This window comes from Furipterus horrens, unplaced genomic scaffold (genome assembly GCF_987537825.1).
Source record: "Furipterus horrens unplaced genomic scaffold, mFurHor1.1.pri manual_scaffold_6, whole genome shotgun sequence".
Taxonomy (NCBI): Eukaryota; Metazoa; Chordata; class Mammalia; order Chiroptera; family Furipteridae; genus Furipterus; species Furipterus horrens.
The window spans coordinates 185,596,627-185,623,073 of record NW_028327176.1 but is presented as its reverse complement, the minus strand read 5'-3'; the positions used below and the strand labels follow the sequence as shown (position 1 = coordinate 185,623,073).

At 42.5% G+C, this 26,447-nt stretch overlaps 1 protein-coding gene across 1 annotated transcript in view; it reads left to right on the top strand.

The window, feature by feature from the left end:
- Nucleotides 1-25,788, top strand: part of NOX3 (NADPH oxidase 3) — a 59,637-nt gene extending 33,849 nt beyond the window's left edge. Inside the window, exons 10-13 of the mRNA XM_090280702.1 lie at nucleotides 2,232-2,394; nucleotides 11,645-11,791; nucleotides 15,986-16,110; nucleotides 25,662-25,788. Of these exons, the coding sequence (XP_090136828.1) occupies nucleotides 2,232-2,394; nucleotides 11,645-11,791; nucleotides 15,986-16,110; nucleotides 25,662-25,788 (562 nt within the window). The remainder of the gene's footprint in view (nucleotides 1-2,231; nucleotides 2,395-11,644; nucleotides 11,792-15,985; nucleotides 16,111-25,661) is intronic.
- The last annotated feature ends 659 nt before the right edge of the window (nucleotides 25,789-26,447 follow it).

The window sequence follows — 26,447 nt, the reverse complement described above, 5'->3', positions numbered from 1 at the left end:
GAGGAAGTAGCTGAGTGAACTCTACAAATGTGCACTGTAGAATTGTACAGTATACCTGACACCTATATAATTTTATTAACCAATGTCACTGCAATAAATTCAACAAAAAATAAATTCATTACCAAGTGATTAGCACCATCATGGGACAAAAATAGAATTCAGGCAAAGAAAGCCAGTTCAAGATTGTGAGAGGTCTTGAGAAATGAAGACATTTTGGCCCAGAAAGAGTAATTAGGGCACCATGATAGCTACAATCAATTATTTAAAGGCCTGAAAAGCAGGGAAGAGAAAAGATCTGATATGCGTTTCTCAGGAAGACAGAAGGGGTGAGCTGTCAGAAGACAGATTTCAGTGAGACATGAGAAGAAAAAACTCTAATTCTTAGAGCTGCCCTAAATGGAACAGGTGCCTTGCAATATAAAACCAGAAAATGTCAGCTATCAGGGATGTGGAAGGGAGGATTACTATATTAGTAGGGATGTTGGACTGAATATCTTCTCCTGCCTCTTCTGGCTTAGGTTCTCAATTCTAATTATGTAGAAATGTGTGTATTATGTATTTCTGTGGATTATATAACACAATTCTTCTTTGGGTTTAATTGTTATCTTTTCAATCAATGTCAAATGAATTCCAAATATGACTCATTATAAAATCAATTTCCAATAAGACATGTTAATCCATAGAGTTTCACCTTTTCTCTCTCAATTCCCCTTCTGTAATTATTTATGAAATAATCTACAGTAGGCTGAGATACTAACCCTTTCTGGTTAATGACCTTTTATTTTTATTCTTCCATTTCCATATATCAATATGTAATAAAGCCTTATTAATTAAAATTAACTTGAGGAGAGTTCATTTGAATTATTAGAGGCCTGGCATATGGAATATTTTTAAATAAACCCAATTGAACTTTCACAGCACATCGTAAGCCCAAATGGGCCAACCTGGGGTGCCTTCAACAGACACCCCTTAGGGAATGGTTATGAATAACTTAGAACCCTTTTAATTTGCATATCTTTGTTCATATGTAAATGTGTGCTTTTGGAATAGTTGGCATTTTTTAATACATTCTGCTGACTGGAATCTTTTAAACATTCCCTCTACAACGTATTCAACAAACAGCTATTGAACAACTATGTGCTGGAGAGTGCAAGGTGCTGGGATGCAGCAGTGGGCAAAGACAGACACGAAACACTTGCACACACACCCCAAAACAAGTGTGAGATTGCAACTATGATAAGAACTACAGAGGAGGGGTACATGGTGCTATAAATTATACAAGAAAATTTAACTAGTCTAAGGGATCCGTGAACCTTCCCCAGGGTAGTGGGATATGACCTAATGAAAGAGCAACTATTAACCAAGCAAGGGGAGAAACTGGGGCCAAGTGTTCCAAGCAATTACTTGGATTATGATGTGCAAAGGCCCTGTGGCAGAATGGGGTACTATATATTTAAGGAACTGAAAGAAAAGCCAGTGTGGGGAACTGATGGCAAGAATTGGAGTAGAATCCAGAGGCCAGTACATTTAGGACCATGTTAAAGGCAGTCATATTTATTGAATGCATATGCTTTTTCCTTAAAAGGAAAAATTTGTTAAACCAAGATACATCAGTGCCACGCTGGCCTAATTATTACAGATTTTGAGTTTGCATAATCTAAAAGAATAAACTTCAGAAATTGCACATAACTGACAAATTATCTCAAAAATTTTTGTTTATTTCAAACAAATGGCTTCCATTAGGCTAAAATGATATAAATATATGGTACTAAGGTGTGAGACTGAATAAGTAAAAATAGGGGAGAAATTTACCAACAAAAGGACGGGTAAACCTGCTAAACCCCCTAATGCTTCTGCTTTGTTTCTCTGGTGGCAGCTAGGAAAATAAAAAGAAAGCAAAGGCTTCTTTCATCAGGCTTCATGATGCTTGGAGCTAAAACAAGCGCTCCTAAGACCTGTAAGAGGAGCGTGCCACATGGGAGAGGCCTGAGCTCGAGCTGGAGAGGTCAGGCAGTGTCCTTCCATGAACACGAAGGACACCTGGGCCCCGCCACCTGGTGCCACCTCTTCACGCTGAGTCTCAGCTCTCCAAACAGGGCATCCTCCAGCGCAGAGCCAACCTCCCTGCGCACAGCTGCACACACACCCCAGAAAGAGCACCGGTTTCGGATGGCGTGGGTGTCGGGAGCAGAGCGCCCTGAATGCCCACGAGGCGGACTTTGTGATTGCAGGCTGGCCGTGGACGGGCCTTTCGGAGCCGCGCTGACCGACGTGTTTCACTACCCGGTGAGCGTGTGCATCGCGGCGGGCATCGGCGTCACTCCCTTCGCTGCGCTTCTGAAATCGCTCCGGTACAGATGTTGCGAGTCGCAGCCCCAGCTGAAGCTGAGCAAGGTATGGGGAAAAATCATCAGTGCGCCCTTCCATGGATTAAAAGGCTCAGCGTCCTGATATCTATCATCTGCCAATTCTTGGGGAGGATTTTAATTAACTAGGAGGGATAAACGCAAGGATCCTTAACTATACTTATGTTCTTAAAAATCTCCATTCAGTATTACATTTATGAGAAGGGTTATGTCTAATCTTGTTAAAGATGACAAGACATAAATTTTATTGCTTCATTGCCATTACAGGACATGTAATTGCTCATGTCAGTAAAATATGGACAGGCTGCAAACGGATATGTGACTGGGCTGCAGTTGGTAATATTAACAGGCTGCCTTTCCTGTATCTCTTCAGCTTGATACTTGGGTTGCAAGTGTACAATTCAGTATCTGCCTCTCGTGAATTTGGGGTCTAAATGTGTGTTTTCTGACTAGCCCCTCCATGGTTGCCACCCTTTCCTGGCACTATCCAGACACTCTGTCCCCTGCTTTAGCCCTCTGAGGACCAGCAGCAGACCCTCGAGCAGAGAGGAAAGAGAGCCTGGCTGAGACAGTTCCCCCATCTACCAGAATGAGTTGCTTGGTTAGATCAGCATGCCTCAGTCTGCGTTCTGTGGAACATCAGCTGTATGATGTGGTACACCACAGAGAATCCTGTAGTCAAACGAGCTTAGGAAATGCTAATACAAATCCCACTCTAGAAGATTCACATCATCCAGTAGTCTACTAAATAAGTTCTGTAGAAAAGAACCTCATTTGGTTCTCTGGCCCCCCCACCCTCCCCAAGCTTATCTAGCCATGGAAGCTTTCTTCATCTAACATTTACTGAGGAATAGTATTAATTAATAAGGCACTGGGGGCATGCCAGACCAGAAGATCTTTAAAGTTGGGGCTTTCCAATTAAGAAGTAAGAGGAAAATTAGCTCTCATTTCATGAGCTTCCAAGGGACAGGCTCTTGACATAGATTTTCTTATTTGATCATTATAATCTTCTCAACAATCTTACAGAGTAGATAATAAAACACCTGTTTTCAGATAAGGAACCTGAAGCTTAGCAAGACAAGAGTGACTTTCCTGAAAATACATGGATAATAAAAGGCAGACTCAGGATTCAAACTCAGGTCCATCTGGCTCTTTCCATGATATACTAACACATGATAGACGTGACTCCCACCATGGTACTGAGGGAAGGCTGTGGGAGTCCTGGTCAGAGACTAGCTCAGCTTGATTCTACTCCCACTAGAAGCATCACCATGAGTGAGTCAGTTCATACCATTCGGCTGGATTTCCTGATCCACATAATGGAGAAACAAAGAGTCCTTACCCAAGGAAAACCTGAAGCGCAGAGAGCTAGTAAATATTAGAAGGTGGTTTTGAATCCACATACTTCTTGTACAAAAGACCACCTTCTTTTTTCTCTGTATCACAATAAATTTAATAAAGTGTCTTCATCTGCTTCATTGCTATCACAAAATAGCCTCTCCGGGTGACTTATAAACAGCAGGCACTGATTTCTCCAGTTCTGGATGCTGGAAAGTCCAGCGTCAATGGGCTGGCTCATCCGCTATCTGACAAGAGCTTGCTTCCTAGTCTGCAGACCACCGTCTTCTAGCTAGACTTGCCATCATCCATGGCAGAAGGGGACAAGGTAGCTATCTGGAGTCTTTTCTTTCAGTCAGCAGGGTCAAGTTTATGGGTTTGCTGTTTGCAACTTAATGAGAGAAAATATAGAAATAGAGGTCTAGAAGGATTTTTTAATGAGGGCACTAATCCCATTCACGAGGGCGCCACCTGTATGACCTAATTAGTCATCTCACAAAGACAACACCCCCCCCCCCAAACGCCGTCACATTGGGGATTGGTTCCAACATATGAATTATGAAGAGAAAACTTTTATTCAGTCTATGGTACAAAGCAAGCAAAACCGATCCTGTTTTCTGTTTGGGGCCCCATGGCAATCCTTCGTTATGGCTGGTGGTGATTCCCAGTCCTCCTAAACTTTCTTTCCTCTTTCCATCTACCAGGTGAAACCCACTTAGGGACGTGTCTCCTTGCTTCATGGTTTTCATCATGCACAAAACCTCACATTTTATGTGACCTGATGGTGGTGGCTTGTGCATCTCGTTTCTATTCACTTATTCACTCAATATTTTCTCAGCACCTACAATGTGCCAGGCCCTCTCGTACTGATGGGAAAAGCCCATCACTCTTCTCACACCAGACTCACAATACCTCACGCTTCTCTCAACATCCACCTCCTTCTCCCTTCCCTCATGCGTGTTCAGATAATATCTTGTTTTTCCCAACAGACTCCAAGCTCCTTGGAGCCTGGCTTCCTTAGATCTTTAGATCTCTCTTCTTTACATCTCTCTATCTCTGTCTCTGCCTCTGTCTCTGCCTCTCTGTCTCTCTCTGTCTCTGTCTCATATATATATATATATATATATATATATATATATATTTAAAAAACAAATTTTGAATAAATCAATAAGTAAATGAATGTCTATATGTCCCCCTCCCCCCCCAAAAAATGGATTCTATGCAATTATCTGTAAGAGTCTAGGTTACTAAGGTTAATTCACTTTTTAACTTAAACAGAAATATTGTTTGTTTGGCAATTTTATAATTAAAATAACGTATCCAAGTACTTGACTAAAAAACGAGAAGAAAAATTTCTATAAAACACCACAAAATCTTGCAGTCTATATAAGAACCCCCTAAATCTTAATGTTCCCCCCTCTCTCCCAGTCCCATTGCTGTTCCTCGGTGCTGTTAGAGTTTGTCCAGGCTGTCGCAATGGGACGGTGAGGCAATCACCACACGGCTATAAAACAGGCACGTTGATCTTTATTCCTTACACAGAAATTGAAAATAAAAATACATTGTTTTTATAACATAAAAAGTTGAGGTAATATTGGGTCAACATCCAGCTGAAATTAAAGGTAGGAACACTGGCATGTGGCAGCTAAAAGCACAGAATCACAACACAACTGAGGGCCTTAACCTCCTGCCTTTGCGCGTGGCCACAGAAGTCAGCCTCTGTACTTGGAGTGGGAAGCGGTCTGTCCCAAGTCACCCCGCGGGCCAGCCACTGAGTCAGGGTGGGACCGTGTGTTTCTGGTCCCGCATCAAAGCTCTTTTATGAAAGTGAGATTTCATGCTATTAAAACTATAGGCTGAAAATTACACTAAAGTTCCACTTCCTTAGAGTCTGCTTGCATGGGAAAAAGTTTAAGAAGTTTCTCTGTTTTAAAGCAACTTTGTGTTTGCTTGAGTACAGCTATCACTAGGCTTATGTAACTAATATTTGCCAGGGCCACCCACATGCTTTTGAGATATAAATATGACTTCTTCCATTAGACTGTCAGCATCTATATAAAAGTACAGCAGAGCAGGGCAATGTATATTTATCTAACAGCTTCTTCATAAGTATAGGACGGGACTAGGTTTCACACTGTTTTCTTCTGTAACAGGAAAGAGGGCAAAAATCAGCATAGGGATGCAGAGCTGGATTTTAAGCTTAAATGGTGAACCACAGAGGATTTTCTCCTCCTGAGTAAAACACCAGCTGGCACAAAGGCATACTTTTTTTTTTTTCCATAAAAAGCCTCATGTTGCAAGTCTACAATTAAAAAAATAATTGCACCAAAGTTTTGTCTGTTATTTTCACAACCTTTTTTTTTTCTTTTACTCTTTTTTCCCTGCCACATTGTTCTAAGACACTTCTAAGTAAAATGCCGACCAGCAATCAGGACACCTGCCACTTCTCTGGGATCATGCATTGCACTTGCTATTTGAAGCTGGTGTTTAAAAATGTCATGCTAACAATCTTTTATTTTTAAAGATAGTCAGGAGGAGGTGGAGAGGAAGGGAGAGAAGTGGTTAGGAGGAGACTTCCCAAAAAAGGCAAAAGAACAGTAAGTGTAATAATGATGGCTTGCTGTTAAGAAGATGCAGGGAAGTTGTAATATATGGAAGGGATATTTTGAACGTAGGAGTAAGAGCCAGACTTCACTTAGCAGAAGGCAGATTAGAACACAGGCTCCTGTGGGCTGAGGGAAGGGGGTGCGCTTGGTTGAGAGTCTCAGTGATTCAAAGTGGAGGAAACTGAGTACTCTGTCATGATGGACACCCTCCAACTCCTGCCTAATGGGTGTGATTAATTATATATCACACTCAATTTGTGAAAAGAGCTTGAAAAAAAAATAAGGACACTTGTGCAAACTGCCAAAACGATGAATTAAATAGGTGTGTACGTGCGAGGAGGGCATGGGAAGATTGTTGACATGACTACATTGGCTTCCATATTGCAGTTTGCCCTGATGTCACAGCCGTGTAGACAGAACTGAGAGGAACTGCCAACCAGAAGAGTGGGTTCATTTTCTTAACTGCATACGCAATCTTGAGACTATTGTAAGATATATTAGAGAAAAACCAAGGTAATCTAATTTCTTCATAAATTGTCTTCCTTCATCAGCTCGAGAATATACAACTGTGCTAATGGGTATTTATAGTCTGTCCCATGCAAAATGGCCTTGGGGTTCTTAACCCAATATAATAAACAGGTAATTCAAATAAAAAGACAGTCTGGGCCAGTGGGAACAAGACAAAGAGGCCAAGGAAGGCAAAAATCCATACTCCACTTAAATATACTAATGAAACAAAGGAAGGCCTGCCCTCTTTTCTAATGAATGAAAAATACATTTAATTGAATCTGTTTAGTTTGAGAAATTGTTCACTTTCACTTTCCCTCACACTGGCCCTGTGGCTGCTCCTGGAATTGATCACGTCTCCTAACCACTTGGGGTGTTATAATAACTGAACGGGGAGCAGGGGGCCACCTCTGCCTCTAGAGACACACATTCTTCTCATCTTTCACCAGATCATCTCCAAAGACTTCATCCTGCATCAGGCCTTCCCACTGCCTTGTGCGGAGGTGACCAGTGTTAGTATTTTTAGTATATTGGTTTTTTAACACACACACCAGGCAAGGCAAACAAATCAAATCAAATACTCAGTCCAGAATCTCCCTTCGTTACTCTTTCTCCCCAAAGTAACCCCCCCCAACCACCACTTTACTCTCCAGAGGCTCACCATGAAACAGTTGAGTGCATCTTACTCCATTTCTTTTCTATTTATTTGCATGAACATATTCACCTATGCATGTATGCAGGGCGTTATTTTATTTTTCATAAATAATGATAGAGCGGGGAGTGTGTGTGTGTGTGTGAGAGAGAGAGAGAGAGAGAGAGAGAGAGAGAGAGAGATGTGGCCTTTGTTTTGGTTTTTGTTCTAACATGGCTTAGAGCACCTTGTGTCAATACCTACTGATTAACTTTATTTTATGCCTTCAGAGTATTCTGTCATATGAGTGTCTCACAATCTATGTGACGATTACATTATTAATGGCACTTTGGTTGTTCAACAATTATTATTAACCATAATTAGAATAAACCAAGGCACAAATAGGGTCAGTGCTTGGTCACAAGTCAAACCAGGAGGACAGCCATAAAATAGTTAACATTAAGGATTATGGTTTTAAGAAAAGGTCTTAAGGCCTAAAAATGATTGACAAAGTCTGGTGTCAGTCTTATAATGGTTCACCAGAAATACAATTTTATAATTATGTTTCTTTAAAACTAGATGTAGAAGCCACATTAAGGAAGTTTCTCAATAAGAAGAAATAGTTACTTCAAAATGTGTTGTTGTGTTCATCTGGGATGACCTTGGCAACCACAACAACAAAATAAAAACCAGGATAATCACAGTTACCACTTGTTACGGAGCTATTATGTTTTCTAATGCCAGTCACATTCTTTATCTTTTCAGAGAAGAGTTTTCTTTTTGGAAAATGCTCATGATTCCCTCAATAAAAAGTCTCCATTGCCCTGTTAGTTAGATGCTTCAGTCAGTTCCGTTATTGCATGCAGTGTGATTGTTTTAGTTAATTCCGGCTGCTATACCAAAAATAACATAGACCGGCTGACTTAAAATGCCACAGACTGGTTAAAACAACAAACATTTATTTCTCACAGTGTTGGAGGTTAAAAGCCCAAGATCAGGGTAGCAGCCTGGCTGGGTTCTAGAGAGGAAGCTCTTCTTTGCTTGCAGGTGGCGCCTTCCTGTGTGCCCTCACATGGCAGAGAAAGCGCTCTGATATGTTCCTCTCCTTAGAAGGACACTAGTTCTGTTACTGGAGGCTCCGCTCTTACGACCTCATCTAAATTGAACTGGTTCTCAAAGGCTCACTTCCAGATGTTATCACATTGCATTTCAGTATATGAATTTGAGAAGGACAAAAACATTCGGTCCATAATGATGCGGAGCAAAGTGTGCAGCCCAGGAGGAGGCAAGGTCAGTGTGCAGCCCAGGAGGAGGCAAGGTCACATTGCAACTCCATTGTTGGTAGAGGCGCTAACCAAGGTCAAGGTCAACCTTGGAATCTTATTAAACTCCTCCCTGTGGATTCCGCACACATGGATCCTGGGTTGCATTCTTCTTTCAGGATTATGTCTTTTAGGGTCATTTTATTTTTGGAGACTGAGGAGGGGCGAGTGTTGGGAGGCACAGGTAATGAAGGTGTAGCCTATTGTTTGGGATGTTTGTTGCACCATTGTACCGGGTCCTTCCTCTTGGCCGAAATGCAGGAGGGGAACTCTTCTGCCCCTTCACAGCAAGTGTCCATCACCGTTAGAAAGATGAAAGAGAGTCAAAGGAAATAGCCTTTTCATCTCTTCAAAGCCTCTTTTCTTCTTTCCCTGCCCAGAGAACTTCTCTGAGCCTATTCGCTTTGCTACGTGGCGGCATGCACCAAAGGTGCCCGGCGTCACCTGTAAGTCAGTTACAGAGGGAAGAACACATGTAACCATCACCAGGAAGCAAAGGGTATAAAAGGTTTAGAAAACGCTAAAAACGCTGACCCATGGCTAAGCCGCAAGAAAGTACGGACAGGGATGATTTCAGCCTAAAAGGGAAGCTAAGATGGGGGCATTTTTCAAGTGAGAATGACTGAGACCAGATTCAAAATGGAGAGGTTTCTTAAAAAAATAAATGTTTTGGTTTGTTATTTCTATATAGATATATTTTAAGCATGTTCCTTAAAGAGCGGAAATAGTAGAATATAAGTTGGTTACATTCGTTCTATAGTGACTGTCATCATTAATGTTCTTAGATAAAACAACCTGTGGGAGCAGGAAGAGGGGCAGATGCACAGGTGACAACGGCATTGCATTGTTCTACTTTCCCAGGGAGCGAGACAAGGCAAAGGGAGGGCTACAGTCTACAGAGGATCATTTAGACTAGCCACTGCACAAAGGGAACCAACAGAAGACACTAGTACTCATCACCCACACGGAGTATGAAGTCAGCCTCCGGGCCCCCATCCTCTCATCCTTGCCCCCACGCCGCCCGACACCCACGGCCCAGTCTGCGGGCTACAGAAAAGGAGTGATCCCTTCCTCAGGGCCCCTCCTCAGACCACGTCACTGCCACGCTGGGCACTGGCACCCTGTAGAGGTCTTCTGTCCCACTCCAGCCATCCAGCCTCTTGGCTCTTCCCGGAGAGGTCCCACCCACTCAGGGTTCCTTCCCTCCTTGGGCCCTCCCTCCATCTCTAGAGTTTCTCTGCGAACTATTGCCTTGCCTCCTCCACGTCTTTGCTTAAATGTCCCCTTTGCTTGGCCATTTGACTTACTGCTACAACCCTTCCCGGCCTGCCTCACATTTCTCCAAAGCACTGCTCGTTGGCTGACATGTTCTATATGTTGTGTCTTAATTTATCTTCTTCTCCCCACTCTGAAAGACAAACTCCGTGAGGGCGGCGAATGTCTGTCTCTCCTGTTTGCTCTTATAGTTCCAGAGCCAAGACAGTATTGCCGGAGAGTAAGCATTTAGTACATGTTTGCCAGGCTAACAAGTGAACGGATGAATGCAATCACTGTCCTTTCTTGTGGGGGTTCATGGGGCATTCGCCTAAATGAACCATTGGCTCCGTTTCACAGCGGAGAAGAAAGAGGCACTCCTTTGGTGGGGGCGGTGAGGGGGTGGTTAACACACTTAGAGATTATTCTTTTCCCTATAATTAATATTCAAAATACCTTCCACGTAGCAGTCGTCCAATAATATACGTACGCTCTAATTCTTAAGAGAAAAGGTTTTTATCATCGCTAGCTTCTGCTCTTACTGATGGTTAATATTTTAAATTCCTGTCCAAACCTGGAGAAGAAAAAGCAAGATGCTTAGTCTTGAAATACATTCTGTGATTTTTTTTTTCCTCGTGAATTTTATCTGTTAATTAATGCTCGTCTATAACTTTAATTATATGCCGGTGAGCTTGCAGGCCGGCTGGTGGAGGGGGACGGGAGAACACCAATTATTGGACAAGATATTTCTTGGTGGAAATAAAGACCAACCCCCAGGTAGATGTTGCTCCACAGCAGAGAGGTGTCTTTTTGGGGAGGGGTTGCAGGAATCAGTAGTGAGAAGCAGGAGGTAGGAGTGTGAGAAAAACGAGGAGAATTAATAGATCTATCTCCTGTGGTTTCTTTGAGAGACAATTACCTAAAGCTCAAAGCACAAAAACTAAGCCTTTATTTTTAGCAGACCCAAACTACTTCTTGTCACATGCCATTCGCTAAACACAGAGAGGTGTTTTTTTTCAAGTGTTCCTAGATATAATTTCATGACAGCAGTTGACACACAACCATAGCCACCACCCACCAGCTTTCTTGGATAATGACATGCCTGACTAGGGAGGAACTTCCGGCCCCCATGGCTTGATGCTGTGATTTCCATAATCTCCACCCTCTGAGGGAGGGCGGAGCTGGTGAAGTGGATTAGCGCACAGCCTCTGGGGTCTCTGGAGAAGAGAGTTCCAATCCCCAGCTTAGGTCATAAGTAAAGATGAAGGGGCTGTTCAACAGTTTGTTGCCCTCTGGGAGCCGTGAAAGGCACGGCTGGTGATGATTATTAACCTCGTTCAGAAGGAGCACTGCCAGGAATGGGGGGAATTGAGCCTCATCCAGAGAAACTGGCAAAGCCAACAGGCTTCTGACTCTGAATTCGCTCTGGGATTTTTCAAATGCAATGTGAATTTTTTTCAAAAGAAATCACAGTATGACTGTTCACTGGCAGAAGAAAGCATGTTATTTTATAGAAGTGCCCATTTGGGCTCAAATAATTTAATGGAGATAAAGTAGTCTGCGGTTAGCAGCACATTGTTAAAAGCGGGACAAATCCGTTCTCTCCTCTTCTCTCGACAGGTGTATTTCTATTGGATCTGCCGGGATTCCAGAGCTTTTGAGTGGTTTGCTGATCTCTTACTCTCGCTGGAAACACACATGAGTGAGCGAGGGAAAACTCACCTTCTCAGTTATCATATCTTTCTTACTGGCTGGGATGAAAACCAGGTATTGATAAGACTGAGAGTGAGCAATATTATCTAAGTCATCTAATAATAGAGTAAAAGGAAGAGAAGCAATTTCAATAATGAGCTATATAGTTTTCTGATAGCATGAAAGAGTTATTTTTATGTTCTTAAAAAGGAAAGAATAAAATAAAACCAGATTTAAAAGGATTCAAATCGTAGCAATGAAAGAACCTAGAGTTAACATGCTGTGGAATAGAAAAAAAGATTGGGAAAAAAGGGTGGTCAGTGGAAGACAATCTTAAGTTTGGAAAGCCAAAAAAAAGTATAAAAAATTATGTCACTATAAGTGGCATTTGTCATTTTAATGACTTCAAGAGAACATTATTGATTGGCTCTCTTGTTATGTTGAGCTTTTAATTGGTTCTAATTCTATCCTTTGAGCTGTTCAGAGTTAAACAGAAAAATTTCCTGGTGTTAATATTCAACATTTCATATTTCAAAGTATGCGAGCTTCTATAGAAAGTCATCATTATGAATACATGATTTATCTGGAGATGTTTTATTTTCTTAAGGCATTCTTAAAAATTGTCTGCATGTGTGTTTATTCATCAAAGATCAAGAGACTCTTCTCTTGTGGCAGGTGTTCTGCATCATATTGTATTAGAAATATTAAAGTTGAATTTAGCGAAAATCGTCGGCAGCCGTCCGTCTCGAGAGACGATGGTGTAGCTTCTTAAGAGTCCATCTGCACCGCCGAGAATGGCTGTGCAGTCCGACTCGGGAGTGACACGGTATCTGTCTCCCCCCGTGTCGAATCGACATCTTACGATGACGCTGGAGTGTCCTCTCCAGTGGAGCTGAAGCTACAGAGCCTGGGCAGGGTGATATGGAGGGTCTGCTGTTGCCCATGCAGCAGACCCCCCCCCCTCTCTTCGCAGCTGAAGGATCCAAGGGAAAGACGGAGTCAATACAGCTTGGCTTCAGGTGCGCCGCAGGAGTTGCCGGTGTTGACTACAACGTCAAACCGCCTTAGGGACTCCGGCTCCGGATTTTCTGTCGGGGTTTACTCCCTTAGCCTTTCCCCTGAAGAGGTATGCCGCAAGGCAGCGGAGGTTTTTTGGAGTCAGAGTTTTCCTTCTCTGATGTGCCCTGACTGGAAGATCGAACCAGCGACACTTAGCTCGCAGGCCGACGCTCAATCCACTGAGCCAAACCAGCCAGGGGCTAGCGAAAATAATGTATATCAAAATATTGCACTACGGTAGTATTTCAGTGCTGAGAATATTGAATGATAATGGTTAAATTTTAAGCCATTTTTAATTCCTCAAACGTGAAAGCTAACACTGACATAATTACTAGTTTATGAAGTGTATGTTCGAATTGGCACTTCTTTAGTGACTCCTGTTGATATTTACCTTAAGTAAAGTGTGTGTGAACCAAGCAGATTTGCATTAATCAGTAAATTCACAAGTGAATACCTTCCTGTCAGCTAGTGAGTTTCTCTCTCTGTCCCTTCCAAAAGTGTGCTATAGCATATACTTATTTTTTTCTGAATAGAAGTATATTAAATTAATGTTCTTAAATGTTCGCCATGGCATGTTGGAAATACTTTAGATGCTCAAATTCCAGGAATAAAATAATTGATGCGATCTGTTGGTAAGAAATCAAGAGGATGTTTGAGAAATAGCCAATTATTAAACTGAATTCAACAACCTCAAAGTGGCAGAATGACAAGCACAGAAGGCACAGATGGAAAAGGTATTGCAAAGGGCACATCGACAGGGTGTGGAGATTAATTGAGCCTTAGGCTGAGAAATATGGAATAAATATAGTTCCAAAAGCCCGAACATCGGTGACTGGCAGCTCAGTGGTACCACTACTAGAAGTAAGAAAGTCCTTTTTCTCCTATTAAGTAATGCCCAGACTTTTAGCAGTAGTAAGCACTTTAAGTCCTTTTCTGACCTGATGACAACCCTCTTGTCCTAGTCTACTCTCATCATTGTCCCCTGGCACTGGAGCCACTAAACAATGCGTGTTCTATCTTGTCGGGCAATTTCATGTCTTCCCTTACATTGTCCCCTGTCCTTGACATGTCCCTCCCCTCTACGTACTGCATGAAACGTTCTTCAAAGCCCAGTCCCCTGTAAAGAGTTCCCCAATTCTCTCAGTCAGAACTACTCAGAGCTTCACCACAGTGATTTGTTTGCTCCTGCAGAGCTCTTGGTTCTGCGTCCGGCACAGAGGATCATGGTCTGACTCCCAGTTAAGCACGTGGGCTGCCCTCCCCCGTCGATGACTAGTTCCTCACAAAGTGGCGACCTTCCCTCTTTCTTCTTCATGCCTCTCACTCAGCATGTTCATAGGAACTATGCAACAACTGAAGTCACAAGTTCTTGGGGACAATTCATTTTTAGCTAGAATGATCAATTTAAAGGAAAAGAAAGAATTCTTCATAAAAACATCTTTGGGAGTTTGAGATGCAGGGTTCTATCCAGGCAGGAAAATAAGGGAAGACAGTCTGGATTCATCTTAGTAGGCCAGGCTAGGCAGTGGTATGAAAATGGGAACTCTTTGGGATATAACGCTCCAAGAGAGGTGCAGAGGGCTGAGGCTAGAGGCAGCTACATTTTGAGACAGGACAATGTAATAGGAAAACAAAGCCTAGTGTTTATCCTTTGAGTCAAAAAAAAAAAAAAAAAAAAAAAAAGCCAGAAAGAAGTAGAAGAAATAGGATATTATAAGGCAAATAGAATCAAGAAGAAGCAGTGTTCAGCCACAGGGGGAAGAAGCCAAAGAGAATAAAGCCTGAGTTGGTCATTAGATCTGGCACTTAGTCAAAAACAAAGTGACACTGTCTTCTTTGCCCACAGCAGAAACCAGCTTATGAAATGGCACCAATCAATGCTGCTGTTAAGCAAGAGGGTGGTGGGGATGCAAAACTGCCACTCTAACCTGGAGACTAACGCGACTCTGACTTGGACCCCAGTTCTGATAACAGGGCTCCTGCCCGTTTCCAAAGCTGAGTCCTCACCCACCACCTCTCACTCCTGGACTCTTGTCTTAAACTTCGTGCTCCACTCTCTGTCTGGATACACCTGTCTTCTCACCATTTTTCTCCCCCCTGATGTCCTGTTCCCAAACTCAACTCCAGTAGCTTCCTGGGGCAGGACTGGCCTGATGGCAGCTTCCGGCAGCCTGGATTTCTGGGGTCTGGCATCACTGACTGGGCCTGTTAAGGCACTCCCGGTATTTTCTGCTCCGCCTCCCCACACGGCTGCTTTCTAGATCGATAAGAGGCCCAGGCGGGGAAGTCAGGTGCGCGGCAGGAACCCGGGGTCAGACTCGGGCCCAGCAGGGTTGTTAGCCAAACCGTTCAAGAGCAGCAAAAGTTAAGATATGAGCAATTAGAGCCCCAAAGGGTAAAACATGTGAGTTCAAGAGCTGTGGAGGGGTCTAAGGGAAGAGGACAGGGGGCACAAATCCCAGAAGGTGAAAAGCAAGGTAGCTACCAGAATTCAACAGCAATAACACAAAGCTACCATGAGGCATTGCTGTGCCCGGGCTCTTATTCACCGACCCCTGGTTACCTGACGCCTGGGGACATTCACGTCATTTGAAGGCAAATGGTGGGTACAGACCTCCAATCAGGCCCTTTGCTATGTTTGGCCACCATGTCCTGGTTGCCAGATTCAGCATCCTCTCTGCACTTGAACCCAGACAGTGCACTTCAAACTCTTTCAACCCAGTAGGCAGATCTGACTGTAAGATCTGCTTCCTGGATATTCCCTGTCACTTTCATCTGTCAACGCCCTTCTCAGATCCCCGAGGTTTAGTATCAGTGAATGGGGACGGAGGTACTGAATAATTTTTGAAAAGTTTGGAAGAAAAAAGGAAGTAGCTTAATATTTGCTTTCCCTTAACCAAATTTACTATATGACTTTCATTTTTTAAAGAAAAAATTTTCTTTCCAGGCTCAGGTTACTACTGCACATCTACTATGGGGAAGGTGCTTTGTATGAGTTGCGACCACGCTGGAATACAAAGATAAATGACGTATCATGCCTGTCCTAAAATGCAAAATTGTTGCTGTTTTATCAGAATGATAAGTATTTCCAAAGCCATAAAGAATTTTTTGAGTATTAAATCTACAGATGAGCATAATTACTTTATCTTTTATTCAGTAGCAGATTCCTGTTTTTTTTCTAAATGTCATCTGGTACAATTTTTATTTCAGGCCATTCACATAGCTTTGCACTGGAATGAAAATACTGACGTGATTACGGGATTAAAGCAGAAAACCTCCTATGGAAGGCCGAACTGGAACAACGAGTTCAGGCAGCTAGCCTACAACCACCCCAGGTAAGGCGCTCTCCCGTCCGCCTGCTGGGAGCCTCCCTGGAGAGATCCGAGTTACTGCTGAAATGGACGGCCCTTGGGCATGCTGGTTCGTCTGCAGTGGCGAGCGTCCTGTTTAGCGATAAAACATCCTCCCTGGGAAAGGTGCCCATGGGATATTTCTGGACCCACGGCATCTGCTTCACTGGCTTACAACACCTGACAGTTAGTGGTTGCCTAGAACCCTTTCACACTTAAACTCAAAGATGGTATTTCTTAAACTACTTACGTCTTCAAGAAATCTTCGGTGTGCCTGGTTGATCTCTAATTACCCATCCCACTTATGTCTAACTGTAAACTGTATCTAGCATGTCTAGCAAACGCAGAAAAAAAATGTTATGAAACCAAGCAGGGATTTCGTGTAGCGGTTAGACTTAGGCTATGGAGCCCCAGTGCCTGGGTATAAATCCTGGCTCTGCCACTGCCAGCATTTTACTTCAGCACGTTTTTATTCTGCCACTGACTTGGTCTCCTTCACTGTAGACTACAGTTTATAATAGAGCTTACCTCCTAGGCTCCTGTGAGAAGGAAATGGATTAATATGTATAAAGTGCCTACCTGGACTTTGAATTCAGTAATCGCTAGCTGCTCTCATTATTATTATCTCAATTATTACTATAATTATTATCATATATAATAAACTTCTGTGTAGAAGCAGAAGAGCATTTGCTCTGGGACCACAAGACAGGGTTGAAGGCTGCACTTTCTGATCCTAGAAGTAACTATGTGACCTTAGCTTGTTCAAGCTTTTAGACTCCATGTAAAATGTGGATGACACCATGCAGTCACATGGTTGTGTGTATAATTTTAAAAATTGTGTATTGAAGAGCTTGGTAGAGTGCAGAGCACTAATACAAACAATGGTTGTCATGTGTCCCCTAAACCAGTATTTCTTTTGAACCCCCATCATCATCTACAGCTCTTGAAAGTTGGTATGTCTTAATATTGTCTTTGTTTAAAGAATCCCTTCCATATTTGAGGGAAAACGTGATGGAAGCGAGGGAATGCAGCACATGCAAAGGGCCTGAGACAGGAGTCACAGCTCCTGGCCAGTGAGGCTGGAACAGAGTGAGTGAGAGGGAAAGGTAACCAGGGGACACTTACAGGTCATTATAAGACTTTAGATTTTATTCTGTGAGGGGAGGTCACTTCGAGTTTCAGCAGAAGAGTCGCATGATTGATCTTATGTTTAATGGGATCCCTTCTGGCTGCTGTGAGAGGACAGGCTGTAAGGGGCCTGCAGCAGAAGTGGAGAGGCCCGTGGAGGGGGCTTGGATTAGGAGTAGTGGAGGTGCTGAGAAGCAGCTGAGTTCTGCATATTTTTTGAGGGCAGAGCTGGCTTGACTTGCCGATGGATTGGACGGGAGGTGGGCATGGCCAGGCTAGAATGGACATGTCACTGACGGGCACATGGAGGACTGGAAGAGGAGAAGGTTGGCAGGCGCGCTGTATCAGAGGTTCAGTTTTCTGATGTGTGTAGCAGAAGATGTCCATCATGCATCCCAGTGAAGATGTCGAGTAGGCAGATGGAGTTTAGGGGAGACGTTCAGGCTGAAGATACACACTTGGGAGACATCAACTTATGAAATGTGTGTGGAGCCATATAACTGGGTGACATCACCAAAGAAGTAATGATAGATTGACAAGAGTTCCAAGCAGCTCAATATTTGGAGGATAGGGTGATATAGTCTAACTCACAGCTATGTTACTAATCATGTCATTTAGGTATTCTATACCCTGACTTTTGTTCTGTCCACGCGATCAGTATTGAACTATGAAGAGTAAATTAAGACCTACTAGGGCATTTCTGGCTAGTTCCCCATTTCCTGTGATTACCCTCTTGTCTTGCCATTGCTCCCCTCAGTTCTGGCATTACTGCTTTGTGGTCTTCCTTCGCAGAGGTCACTGCTTCATGAAATCCTTTGTAATCCCCTAGCGCTTTTTTCTCTAGGGCATACTTTTCTGGTGAATATTATTCATCTTTTGGTCAGTTTGGCTGCTCTTTCTTGAATTTTTTTCTTATATTTTCATTATGTCAGAACTAGTCCATTTTCTCGTATATTGTCTCTGAATTCGTTAGGCTTCCCTGGGGCAGCTCTTGGAAGGAGGTTTGGTGAGGAGGGAGGTGGGGAAGAAGTGACTAGGTAACTGTCTGAAGTTCAGAACCCGTGCAACTCCAGTGGCCTCCTTGTTGTGAATTCACTTCAACTTGAACGGCCCCATGCGCTCTGCCACCCCGGCAACCCTTTCTATGCCCTGTGCCCAGGCAGCCTGCCCAGGAAACCCCGGACGCAAACCTACAGTGTCCACTTCAGGGGCTCTGCATCAGCCCAGGCAAGAGAGAGTTGGAAGCAGTGCTTCTGGGGACTTGCTCCTGACCTTGACTAGTCCTGAGAGTAAAAGATCCCCAACAACAAAGGCCAAGAAAAGCTTAACCTTTGTTTTCAGGGTTAAGCGAGGGAGAGTGGATGACCTATATAATCGCTTCATCTCCCTCAAGGTCAGCCTCAGATGACCTTTAAGAAACGGCCAAGGCTCACAGCAAGTGGTTCTGACACTCCCCAGTCACCCCTCCTGAAACCCACTTGCTCCATTTCCTCTTGACTTCACGCTTGCTGACCCTTGCCCTAGAATCCATTTCTGGGGCCCTATCTTCTCTCCAAACGTGGTGCTTCGAACCCACTCCGGCTTCTGGAGCCTGCTAATCTGGTTCATCTGTGCTCCCTGCTCAACACCCGGTCCTGCCTTAGATGCCCTGGGTCATTTCATCTGCTGTTCCCTTAAAAAGACTATATAGGTAGAAAAGGGAAAAAAAAAATTATACTGGAAAACTAATGAAATGTCACAAGTGCATATGTTACAGCCACCACCAGGTATTTTTTGTTGCTTTTTTCTCCTTTTGGAAAAAAACAATATCTGTTCATCTAATAACTTTTATATTCTGCTTTCAGTTATCATGAAATAAATGTCCCCGCTTTGCAAGCTTTTGACGCAGACACATCTTGGTTTTAAGTTTTTATAGATAGGACCCCTCTTTATTATGATGGCCCCTTACTGATGTCTCACAGTGTATTTGTTTATTTTTGTTATACACGAAGTTTGCAGCCCGGGGGGAAGACCTTTCAAGCCAAACTATTTAGTTTTCTCCCTTCCCACGGAAAGGTGTGCGCCAGAAACAACAGCATCAGAAGAGTGAGCGTGAAACTGAGTTTGCACAACCTCTGCCCCCAAAATTACACTGCACAGTGCTGAGAAGGGAGTATGCCTGACTTCGCACAGAGTGAGGAATCGAGAACAATTTGAAGGTAGAAAACAAGGCAGCTGTCACATTTCTTGTTGTGCTTGTGGAGAGTGTATTCATTCCTTCCCAGAAGCCATAATCAAACTGTGGTACATAAATGTATGTAAAGCCCAGTTGAATTTTTCAGCCCAGGAGCAATGTAAACGCCCTTTCTGACAGGTGACTTCATCTCCTCCAGAGCAGAAGAGATGCCCCAACCTTTGGATGTCACTGGGTCAGTCCTCTGTAGCTGACTTGCTAGCCCAAATTTTAAACAGAGCATATTTGTAATAGCCTTAATCTCTAGATTACCACAACTTGTTATATAGCTTCAACTATCAATGCCATTAATATTAGACACACACTAGGCAAAGAATAATTATCATTTTATCTCTGGAATGCCAGCTCCCTGGGAAGACGAGTCACCAGTTAAGAGCTTAGCACCACCCTTCCAAAAGACTTTCAAAATGACCTCCTTAAAATAATTTTGTTTTCTGCTGTGAGAAAGAAGATTTATGTTTAATGAAGCTTTTAATGAAGAAATCTCAGAAAGAGAATGCCAATAAAATCTAATTTTTAAACAAGAAAATTTAATATGGAGAATTATTTCAATATTCTGGCCTTTGTCCAGATATAAATGAAATACACAATCCAATTACAGTTCTACACAAAGGACAAAGTAACATTAATTTTCCTCAGGATGGTTATTAAATAGATAAACAGCATGTCTTCCCCTGATTATGTCAAGGACACGTTTGTTCCCAAGACTACTTGGCTAGTCTTACAAGACAGGTCTGTCCTGTCATTAGCTCATATCTTTTGGAAAAGATGGGTCAGAAAGAATTGGTAGGTTTGTTAGTGGCCTCGAAAAAGGTTCTTTGTTCTTGAGGGCCTTTGAAGTGGGCTCTCAACCATTTCTATTCATCAGCACTAAGCCGAGGATTCTTTGGGCTTGCTCTTTTAAAAACATTTACCTGTTTGCTCAAAGCTGGAGTTTGTTCTTGTTCTAAAAAGAAGGAGTTAAGTCAAAAGAATAAAGGGAAGAGGGGCAAAATTATTTTTTATAGAACATGAAAAACAGCACCAAAAATAAAGCTTGAAGGGAAGCAGATCAAAGAGAATAGCGCAAGCTATAAAGGAACCAGAAAATTGCAAAAATAACAGTAATAGAGAAACAAATTGATGGGCATCAATATGAATACAAATAAGGAAAGGAGAAGAAAAAAGTTAAAAGGAGATCAAAGTCTGAAAGTTGAAAATGGGAAAATATATTCTATTTATTTTTATTGGTAAGTAATCTTTATAATTATGTCAGCTGTATTACAAAAACACAAATGTAGTTTTAAAAGGAGGTCAACCAATAGTAAGTGGATATATAAGAGCTGAGGCTTTGATTGACATACCCCAAATCACACGCATGTGAGAACTGTCTTCTACTGCTTGTTAGACAAGCACAGAAGAGGACGCCAAACCTGATAACATTGAAAATTATGCTCCCAGTTAAAATATGGTAGGTTAATGCATTGATGTCCATATCTTACTAATCTATAAAAATGTGTACCTCATACAAATATAGAAGTTGCATTTCATTTTTATAGGCATTTTCAATATGTTCCCAAGCTTTAGACATATATTCTGAAGACCAGGCGATCATTTCCAAGAAGATAGAGAGAATGAAAATAAATGTGAAGCTTTATGTAATTAATTATCATAAAAACTTTGAAAAGTTGGCCATTTTTTCATAAGTTCAATAGAAGTGTTTCTTTCACCTAGAACTAAAAAATAAAGAATAAAAGAATTCATCCACTTGTTAGAACAGTTCAACCCAACCCAGTGAGGAAGAAAGGTGACTGGGAGCTGCTAATCCATATCACACGAATGTATTTTAGACCACCCATTGTTCCCAGAAATGTAAAAATACCTTTATACTAAATTAAGTAAATGTGTCCATCTGGAACCACATTGGCTTTGCGCAACCCTCCATTTCTCGTTCGTACATGCATATGTGCAAAATGTTTTTAAATGATATTTTTAAGAAATTTGCATTCTGATTATAGTACACAAGGCCCTCTGTCTAGCAGGAACACTAAACGTTTATTATAGGGCTAAAATGTTCAGACTACTCAAAGAAATAGACTTAACAGGAAATCCCACATATGACAAATTATAGTTTCATGAGAAAACTAATGCCATCATAAATTAATGACTGGGATATTGTTAGCCTTTTTAAATAGTATCTTTTCACCAGAGGATACCAGCTCTTCATTTATAATCAAGTGAAGAGTCAATGAAAATTACTGGCATTGCTCCATTTGTGTTATGCGGGATTAGGAAGGTAGAAGCACACCAGGAAGATTGACCATTGCTCTGCAAAGTTTCTATCAGATCATTAGCTATGGCAAAATATTAGGATATTTCTGTATGAACTTGTACATATTTTAGTGTTTTATCAAAGAGGGGAGGGGACAGGGTTGGCAGAAAAATGGGTCTCCCATTTCCAGGGATCCAATGCTACAAGTCAACTACTTTCATTTCTCTTGCCTGTTTGACCATGACACCCTCAAGGACAGCAACTTTATCTATGCTCCTCAGAGCAGAGCAAGGGGCCAGCCTCAGAGAGTGAAGGCGCAGTAAGAGGGATGAGGAAGCTGGGACAGGAGTCCTCACTCTTGCCAGAGAAGATGGAGTTGGCAGGAAGCAGGCAGAAGAGCAAGTGGTCGGAGTCCCCTGTCGGTCCTAACGAACGGCTGAGTAATTAGGACGCAGGGAAGAGTAACAGGGCAGGCTGCTACCGAGCCGCTCAGAGATGGGTTAAAAAAAGAAACTGGCCACATACACAATGATCATCTGTGGTTCTGGAAAAGAAGGGGTTGTAAAAAATATAATCATGTGGCAAATCATTTGGAGGCATTTGTAATGAAAAATGTCCTCGAGGAAAGATTGCCCAGAGTTGTGGCCACTGTCTGATACCGAGTTTGTCGCTCTCATTGTCTTACTTCTAAGCCTTCATAAATCCATGAGAAGCTTCTGTTTATTGATTTTATTTGCAGAAAGCACTTAGGGTATAAAGTAATTTGATTTTTTTTAAATGGGGTTTAGGGTCTGCCCCTACAGGGTTATAACTTACCGAGCATAAAAGCCCACACATAAAAACAAACACACAATTTAAGGAGAGAAGCACTCAGGGCAGCAGCAGCTGAGAATCCAGCAAGATGGTGGAATGATTCCCCGGGCGCACCCACTCTCTCCCGTATATCTGCTGGATGGAAATCTCCTGGTGGGTGACATTTTAAATGCTTTTAACGCATGGCATTGCTGAACTATTTTGAAAAAAATGCATCAACCCCACAGAGAAAAGATGATAGTTATTTAGCAAATAGGAGAGGAGAAAAAGGATTTTCTTTATTGTTTATCAGAGGTAAATATAATGCTGTACTGTTAACTGTCCTCTGCTTGTGTAAAAATTGTCCTTTCCTCATCAAAGTCAGCAGCTCAGACTGATCAATGCCGCTAACACCGCCGATCCAGCTCCTCCTACGTGTGCAAGCTCAGCAGGCTGTACACTGAAGAACAATGCCTTGTGTTTTTATACTTCTTCTACAGAGACTCTGTCTTGTTTTTAATTCTCAGCAATCGTGGGTAGTTAAACTTTATAGAAGAATTTTTTTCTTTGCCAGTCCCATTAGGGTTCTTGCTGCACTCGTCCGCTGCCTCGTGAAGGGGAAAAAATATACAGCCACGTCTGTTTTAACCACTTTGTGCAGATTCTCAGGCTCTTTGAGTCACAGTTTGCATTTGTGACAAGAAATCTTCATATCTGAAGTCACAAATGCCGAGGAGGATCAACAAGGCAAGCAAAAACAATGTGTAAGGACAGGGACAGAGAGCTAGCGAGGGACTGGCCTTTCTGCCTCAGTGGAAGGTAGACAATGAACGGCCTTTGTGAGACTTGGCTGTGCGGTGGAATTGCCACAGCTTCAAAAGAGGCCGGGTGGCTGTGAACTGCTGAGGACACCAGGGGTCCACCTGGCAGCCAGCACTCAGAACCCTTTGAAATGGAGTTTAAGAGACAGGGCATCAAAGGGCCGCCTCAGCTTCTACAAGCAGAGACTGAGGCTGCAAACGAAGAACAGTCTTAGCCTGTTGGGAGTGGGCCAGTGGCAATCTCTTTGGTGACACCCACGCTAATGGAAAAATATCACCACCCAGAAGATCATCTTTGAACCTAGGTTCAAGGGTAGCTCTGGGCATCAGACACAGAGCCAAGCTGTGACCCCTCACTGGGGAAAGGTTTCGCCTGGCCCAGCTGTCATTCAGGATGTTTTCAATCCAGAACTCAAAAAGCCTACCGACAGAGTGTTGATCTGGGAAGTCTGTAATCATCTCTGGGTTAACAGCCGACCTCGTATCTTCTGTTCAGCTTCGTAGAGCAGGCAGACATCATGGGGGTCATGACAGAAGCTACCTGTTCTGAGAGCTCACTATGTACCAAGCATGTGGCAGAAAGCTCGTGTCACGGCAATGTGGCTAATCCTCACAGGGGATTAGAAAATGAGGGCTCTGAGGAAGTAGGTAATGCACCCAAATTTGACCGCACTAAAGTGGGGGGGCCAACAGCACTCTTAACTGCCGCCTTGTAGTTCCATAAACACGTTACACTTGCTTTATTAAGTCATAAGCACATATTTTTCCGTAAGAAATGTTTTCTGACGAAAGTACTTTCTCGAATTTAGCCATGGGAATGATATCTTTAAAATTAGGACTCGTATATTTTTAACGTATTGTCATTTACAAAGAAATCCACTTGATATGTTTCTCTGAAGCTAGAGTTTGAAATGTAACTGAACCATCAACTTCTACCATGGATATTATGGTCCTGGAAGACACAATTTAATATGGATGTGGTCCATAGCAGAGAAGCATGTTAATGTATAAACTAAGCAGAAAGAGGCACTTGCCAACAAACACTAGGTATGAAGAGCTGGAGGTGGTGTGGTGGGCGGGCCCTGCCATCTGAAAAATTCCTCTAGGACAATGTTTCTCAAAGTGTGGCTCCTATAGCACATGCCCTCAGTATCATCTGGGGGCCTTGCTAAAAATTCATCGCTTGGACTCAAGCCTAAGACCCTAAGTTTTAACAATCTGCCTAGATAATTTTATGCACAGCAAAGTAGAACTTTTTATCTAGACTAGAGTAACTAATTATACTATGCCAGAAAAAAAAAAATGGTATAAGGAATAGCACAGTGCAAGATGAGGGAAAACATAGTCTCTATAAGTCCATATAGAGACTAGCCCCACCCACCTTTCCAAGAGAACCCGAATCCTTTCACTGATGGTATTGCTGATGTAGCAGCAGAGTTGGCAGTAGCAGTCACAGGGGGTCTGAGCATACAGGGACCATCACTCTATGCAAAAATAACTCAACAGTTTTCTGAAACGCCATGATGACTGATAACAACTTTCGAGTGACTACATTTTCAGCAGTGTCTTTTTCCTTTCCAACTCTTCTTTTTGGCTTTCTTTGAACACTAAAGTCATTCCAACAGGAGAAATAAACTAGGTTGTTATGACTTTAGTATAAATTGTATTATCGCTAAAAATGCAGGGTGGAACAGAATATTAGGAATAACTAATACTTTTTAAGTGTTTGTTGAATGCACTCTTGCATTTTACTTTCAATAAAGCATACAATGCGGTCACTATTATTATATTGGTTTTGCGCATGTAGAGATTGAGGCCCAATGTCTTGCCTGAGACCACACAGTTAATAACCTGCAAAAGCATTTATTCATTTCATTCAATAAGCACTTACTGATCGTCTCCTGTATGCCAGGCACTATTCCGGGGGCGGGATTATAGTAAAAGATGAGTAAAACAGACTGCGCTTCTCCTCCCGTCCAAGACGACGTTAATCAAAGTCACCAAACCGAAAATCCAGGCCATGTCACCTCTATATTGAAGCTCTCTCCCCAGTCATTATGACCCTACCAGCCTCAATCTTCTTGGCCCCTCCTGCCTGTGTGATTTTGAGTATAACCAGACCCTGGAACCTTTGGGAGACCATGGTGCTAAAAACAGGAAAAGAGAAACTGAGAAGAAAGGAAGTGCATGGAGAAGTATCAATAAGTCAAGTCACAACCACAGTCACGCTGCGGATTTTACAGTTCCGTCTTGGTTTCTGGCTAGCCTTGTCCTGCTTAACACTCTCTTTCCTCCCTTGCCTCTCCTGCAGCAGCAGCATCGGCGTGTTCTTCTGTGGGCCCAGAGCTCTCTCAAAGACACTTCAAAGGATGTGCCACTTATATTCATCTGCTGACCCCAGGGGCGTCCACTTTTATTACCACAGAGAAAGCTTCTAGACTTTGGACACAAAATGCATGTATTATGTAAGTGGCTACAATTATATAGGCCATGGGTTGGGAGACGTTTCCTGTTAAGGACCGAATAGTAGTGATTTTAGACTGTCGGTCATGGTCCAAGCACAACTAGTCAACTCTGCCATTGTAATGTACCCAAGTAGCCACAAACAAACAATATACTATTGAATGAGTGTCATGTGTGCCAATAACACTTCATTTATGGACACCGAAATCAAATTTTATATGATTTTCTTGTATCATAAGATACTCTTCTTTTCAATGAATCAAAAATGTAAAAGACATTCTTAGCTGTGGGCTATCCTAAAGCAGTTAGTGGGCCAGTGGGTAGTTTGCTGACCGCTGATACAGAGAATCTTTCCCAAATTTGTTTTCATGCTTGACAATACATTCAACATGGACACTAGCATGACAGCTTGGATCATAGAATCATTTCACATTCCCACCATCCTTGATGGCAGAGACACCAGCCTTGCGTCCAGCCCAGACCCTTTCTGCTTAAACCTAAGCTCCTTTGTGCTTTCTTCATCCTCTCTAGACCTGAGAAATCACCAACTGGAGTTATCTTTCATAAAAATCCTTTATGTACTTGAAGATGACAATAAAATCATCCCATCCCTATCCCTTTCCAAGTCCAAACA